The sequence below is a fragment of the Labeo rohita genome, unplaced genomic scaffold (genome assembly GCF_022985175.1).
Source record: "Labeo rohita strain BAU-BD-2019 unplaced genomic scaffold, IGBB_LRoh.1.0 scaffold_1100, whole genome shotgun sequence".
Taxonomy (NCBI): domain Eukaryota; kingdom Metazoa; phylum Chordata; class Actinopteri; order Cypriniformes; family Cyprinidae; genus Labeo; species Labeo rohita.
The window spans coordinates 1-6,268 of NW_026127231.1; the positions used below are offsets into that span (position 1 = coordinate 1).

Below are 6,268 nucleotides of genomic sequence, written 5' to 3' on the forward strand. Positions count from 1 at the left end.
TCTGTCCAGGATCATCAGCATGCTTTTTGACAAGCATACTGGAATTTTTCCAAAGTGGAGTGGCTTGCTTTTGGGAGATCTCAAAGACATGCCTCATTTGTAACTTCTGCAGACAGTGTGACAGAAAGAGACGCCAACTGTCATGTGGAGAAATGGTTTGGAACTGTCAAACAATCTATCATAAATAAAATGGGGAAAAAAATAAGACCAGTAACATTTATTTAAAAAAAAAAAAAAAAAAAAAAAAGCACAAATCTCTTCAGGCCAGATACAAAAAGCATGTACAGTACAACCTTTCTCACAGTTTATTTCTCAAGCTTGTGCCACCAGTGGATACTGGTGAATGCTGTGAGACTTGGAGAAGGAAAGAGACAAGGATCCTGGCTAGAAAGTGTAAATTCTACTCAAAAAAAATGTGTATGTGAGAGAAGTAGATGGACCTAATTCAGTGGAGTGCAATGCAATGGAGTCTTTACATCTACACCAAAATAACTGCCTGAATTTCTAACCATTCTTTTATGATAAAGGTCAACTTTGAAAAATATGACAGGGTCATTACCTTTGTAAATGTGAACAATGTGCACTGAAAGTTTGTGGTGAGTAAAAGTCAAACAAGTCATTCTAATATTCCATAGTGTATACTCAGTCACCCAGACACTAATATTTCAGTTTTCAGAATGATTAAAGTACTGGTGTATTTGTACACAGAATTACAGTATACTCAGATCAACTTTAAAATAATTGCAGTTTCAAAGGAATTGCAGTATCGTAAAGTTTGTGGACAAAAAGGGGGAGTCCAAATAGAGGAGCATTGCATTACGGTATTCATTATGTTAAATTTTAAACACAACTTTAATCAGCAAATTAAAAAAAAAAATAAAAAGAACTGTAAACAGTAAAAAACTCTCACATGATATTTGTGAATTGTGCGACAGAATGCCTCAACACAGTGGTCCCTCCTGAACATCAACCATGGTCTTGTGTTTTGTGCATGTTGATAATATTTATGCCCTATGTTTTGTGAATTTATACCAAATGTAATGTTGATTGTATTTTTAATATAAAAATCAGAGTTGTTAAAGTTTAAATAGTGAGTCTACAGTCTGTAGTCTGTTTAGATGGCTTTATTTAAAAATTCCCAGCATGTGGAACAAATAAATAAAGTGAACTATGTGATAAAGTAAAGTCATCCATGAATCTATGTAATTTATTGCTATGTATAATATAGCTATGATACTGTTTTAAAAAATCAAATATTTGCGTAGCTTTGAAAGGAAACACTGGCATCTAACAATTAAAAAACAATTAATTCTGTATGTGTGTGGAAAATATTCATATGTAACCTCCTTTGTAATCGTTATCATTTTTATTTAATGTCATTTAATTACACATCTTTTCTCAGTAACTGTAACAGATTACAGTTACATTTATTTTGCAATTACGTAATTCTGTTGCACGTAACTAGCCCTAATGGCATACAAATGGAAACCAGCAAGTGCCCTTGAGGTATGCCATTTGGGACAGTTCCAACCCTAATCAAACACACCTGAACAAGCCTAAAAAGAAAGTTACAGGCAGGTGAAAAAAAAAAAGAGTCCCCAGAACAGGCAACTGCCCACGGCATGATGGAGACCAGCAAGACTGCAAGTGCACTTGAAGTATGCCATTTGGGACAGGGCCAAAAAAAAAAAAAAAAACCCTGAACAGGCAACTGCAGTATTCTACAGCCAAATCTCAGCGCTCAGTCAAACAAACTCCCACACTATAGCTGAAGAAAAAAATACTATAAAGCAAACGGGCACAAATATTAGCCACATCAGTAAAAAAAGTTTAGTTTACAAACTGTTCAAACTCTCAATAAAGAATGTCATTTATCGGTCATTCAACACTCATACGCGACCACCAGTAAATATTTATCTACATTCCCTTCCCAGACAGCGAGTGAAAATTTGTTGGCAAAAAGAAAAAAAACACATAAGAATGTTGTGCTATTAAAAAACAACCATTTCAAACACAGCCAAATTAATTTACATACCTGTGTAGAAAAAGGTGAAAAGTCAATGCATTAAGGACCACAATCTTGGTAGCAAACCTACTGTATATCCCTAACAGTCACCGCTATCTTTCTGCCTTTTCTGCCATTGGAGGTTGTTTTGAGAAGTGGGCGTGTCAGATGAATGACAAACCAATAACAAACGAGGCCTTTGCCTCTTTTGCCACATTTTGCCTGTCGGAATGTTCAAACCCCAGATCTTAGCATAACGAGTAAGTTTTCATTATTAAATTATATTTTTAAATACGGAGCCATACAAGAAATTTGAAGAATACAAATTATTTCAACAAAGTATTTTCCATATACAATTTGTATACTTGTACATGTTTCTTTTATTACATCATATTGATATTTGTACATTTGTACATTAAATGCCACAGTTTAAGAGAGAAATTCAACAAACACGCTCGTAGTTAGGCTATTTTTTGTGCACGTAACATGAATCGATCTATTTAATGTATTTAATTTCACAGGCGTTTGGATGCTTTATTTTTTACTAACCACCAGATGGCGCTGTTTTTGACACTTTTTTGTGGTCCAGGGTACATATATACAAAAAAGCAGAAGTTTCTGTTCCTGCACCTCTTTATCAAACAGTCATGATCTTGTGATCTTGAAGGTGTATGAAAGGCAAAATTTCACTCCCGAGGATTTTACTGAATTACTGAAACCTTATATTACTAAAGCAAATCTAAGGTGTTGCAGTGTTGTAAGTGATCAGAAAAAAAATAACATGTAATGCATAAATGGGTCATGTATGTTACCTCATTGTAACAATTTAGAAGTGTCTAGCACTTCACTATCAGTTATTCTCAGTACAGTCAAGTGTGCTTAAAGTAACATACATTTGCTAAAATACCTTTTTCTAACAAGAAATTAGGAATCCTTTTTAAAATAGGCTATAAGTTATGCTGCCTTCACGACAGCACGTAACATTTTACTCATAAGCTGTGTCCGAAAGCCTAGACAGCTGACTTGCTGCCTCGCTGCCTTATCAGTCAATAGTGGTGTTCGACTTCATCTACGGCTACAGACGGCGATTAACGAGAGCAGCCGAGAGCAGTCGGGGGCGGAGTTGAAAACGGAGGCGTCAAGACGGACACTTTCTGCTCTCGTTAGTGAAGTTCTCGCGGTGTTTGCATGCACTATCACAGATGAAGTGAATTAAATGCAATATTTATCAAATACATATACATTTCAAAGCATTTCCATGAGAAACAAAAACACTTTTTTTGCTTAATACAGTGCCATCTGAACAACAATATAATGATCAATATAAACACATACTAATAAAGTGGGGTTATATATGCTTTTATGATAAATCTGACTCAATATAACATTGCAACTACAGTAAAACACTTTTACTGTTCTAAAAACACAGATTTGTCATCATTATCAGACTTGAGGATGTTAGAATAAACCCAAAACACACGTGATCGTTGTCATGCGGTGAATCTGGCCAATCGTTAAACAGTCATGTGATCATCAGAGCTCCTGCAGCCGCTCTGAAGAAACTGCGCCGGCTGAGTCAGTCGCTGCTCTCGAATCGCTATCGCGGTACTTTGATGCCACACGTGACAGTCACGAGGCGTCGGCGCCGCCTCAAGTCGGACAGAATTTCTAACCGGCATGCACTGCTTCAAGTCAGAATTTGATCGAGCTGCGCAGCGCTGCGTTAAGTCGAACACACCTAATGAGTTTGCAGGCAGCGTTTTTGCACGAAGGCACCTCATGAAACTGATTTCGGACAGGCTTCTGAGGCAGCGTAATGTTAGTGCAAAACGTTAGTCAAAAATATACATTTATACACAAACTGACCGCCAAACGCAACTTTTCGATGCCATCTTTTTTTTGGCTCAACCGTCACAGAATGGAACGCACAGAATTGTGGGATATCTAAGGTAGTGAAGGATACATCTATGCTGCCTTCAAAATTTGATCAGAAGAAGGTACCTCCGGAGACAGGAAATAAAATCAAATTTGTATTCGGACGTGCCTTAATGCCTTCCTGCCTTGGAATGCTGCCTCGAAAGGCAGCATTTTAGAGCTTTCGGACGCAGCCATAGCTTTCCATGTTTTCAGACTCAGAGGTAGCGCCTAAGTAATGCCAAAATGAGCCTGGTGGCGAACTTGTGGTACATCTGTCACTGGTCCAAGTAACTCTCAGAACATTCCGAGTTTACAAGTTGTATTTACGAGTTGAGGAGCACGTGAGGGCTTTGGCGTTAATAGTGTTGCCATAGAAACACATCAGAATCAGAATAAGATCAGAATTAGCTTTATTCGCCAAGTGTGCGCAAACACACAAGGAATTTGTTGTTGTTTTTTTTAAGGTGCTCCTGGTACATACATGCATACATACATACATACATACATACATATCTGACATGAGAACAGAGAAAACTAAAACTTATAAAATAATATAAATAATAAAATAAAATAAAATAAAAACTTAAAATAAATAATAATGTGTATGAATCTGGAACAGAAGATTTAGGTACAGATTTGTGCATTCACGCCAATATAATTCAGATATAGAATATCACGTTTTCATCGGAATTACAAGATGGCGTAATCTAGTAGAATATCTAAAGTGGACTATTGAAATAAAGGATTTCCAATTTGCAGGTGTGTGTTTGTGTGTGTTTCTCACAATTAATCTTATGTATCATTTATTTTACTTTTACAGAAAAAAAAAATTACAAAAATGAAAAAATACAAATACAAGTTCCCAGTTGGTTGATTTATGCTCCCATGATAACATAACAAGTAATCGCAAAATCTTATGAAAGAGAATAATGACACAAAAAAAAAGAGATTTTTAATTGGTTGACAGAAGTTTAATCTGAAAAAAAAAAAGCTTAAGCACTAATGAAATTGGTACAACATTTTTAAAAAGTGCTTTGTTTTCCACTGTTGGATGCAGAACTTACTTTTCCAAAATCTTTCAAAGTAAACACTGACACACCAGATATTTTTATTTTTCCTGAACTAATGTACGTGACTATATCATGCAAATTGAAACCCCTTTGTTCAGCACACACCTCAGTATTTTGTTATGGTTTTGGTTTCTTGAACAGAGCACAGTTCAAGTCACTTCTTATTCCAGTGCTCTTCAACACAAACACAGTCTCACACCCGCGATGTTTCTGATCTGCTTTTATCCTGATAGCAGTAACTTTGAACATCTCATATGGAGGAATCAGCACCTCTTTCTCATGAGGAAGCTTAGAATATTTTGTAATATCAGCACCTTCACAAGTGTGGATTTCAAAACAAGATTTAGTTCCAAAACCCTCTGCAACTGTACGATCGAGAGAGGAGGATGTAAACGAGCCAAAACGAATCTCTTTGTTCAGAACATCCTTTTCAAATGTAAACTTTGTACCACGAAAAGTATCAAAGCATCTATTTTGTTTTTTCTTCAAAATATGGATTGCGTCTGTCAACAGAAACTGAAGTGAATACCATTTGTATTTCATGGTTGTGTAGTTTTCTTTGCCATAACGAGTGTCATTATTGAACTTATCATATATTTTTAAATTTGGGTTCATCTGGGTGTAAGTGTACACATAGATAGCAATTTTATGTTCTGTTTTTAATTTACTGAAAAACCAATTACGAGTGACTTTCTTTTTACCTATTTCCCAGACCTTTTTAAAATCATCAGTGTTATCCAATTCATTCTTCAGATATTTTGTCTTCACCAGCTTTGCCATTTTCCCTGTACAGCCCTTATATTGATCATCAACTGAATTCAGTGCCATATCCAATTTCAGTCCTTCAACAGCAGCTGTGTGATCCTGCAGCAACAGGAATCATAATGATCAATCATCAGTATTCATGTGTGTAATATTCATACTAGAACACAATCTTACCTGTCCTAGAGCAGCTAAAATAAGAAGAAGAGCTTCAATGATCAGCAGCATCTTGATTCAGTCAAATCCCCCAGATGATCTAATGGGTCTAGTGAAAAGTAGATGCTGAAAGACAAGAAACATTCATTACATCAGTCGAAATGCGTGCATACGTTTGCAAAATAACCTTGACCCTGCACTTTTTCTGAAAACTTACCTGAAAATAATGTTTTCTCTGTCAGATTCTGAATTTTCGTTCTGTTGTTTTTCAGGAGCTCAGGATCAACAATGTGAAAGTCAAAGAACGGAAATGTAATTTGCTCTCTAGCAGACGACCACAGCACTTCAAATCAACAGA

General features: G+C 36.0%; 1 protein-coding gene across 1 annotated transcript; it reads right to left on the reverse strand.

Annotated features, from left to right (window-relative positions):
- Positions 1 to 4,315: 4,315 nt before the first annotated feature.
- Positions 4,316 to 6,268, reverse strand: LOC127157533 (erythroblast NAD(P)(+)--arginine ADP-ribosyltransferase-like). Its single transcript, XM_051100766.1, has 3 exons — positions 6,128 to 6,268; positions 5,932 to 6,036; positions 4,316 to 5,856 (listed from the first exon to the last, which is right to left on the reverse strand). Exons 2-3 carry the CDS (start codon positions 5,980 to 5,982, stop codon positions 5,110 to 5,112), a joined length of 798 nt encoding a protein of 265 aa, XP_050956723.1. The 5' UTR covers positions 5,983 to 6,036; positions 6,128 to 6,268; the 3' UTR covers positions 4,316 to 5,109.

Bases quoted from the DNA above. Each gene is read 5' to 3' on its own strand.
- LOC127157533 (XM_051100766.1), bottom strand. From the start codon at position 5,982: ATGCTGCTGATCATTGAAGCTCTTCTTCTTATTTTAGCTGCTCTAGGA. The intron at 5,857-5,931 runs GTAAGATTGTGT...CTGTTGCTGCAG, and splicing joins TTTTAGCTGCTCTAGGACAG to GATCACACAGCTGCTGTTGA.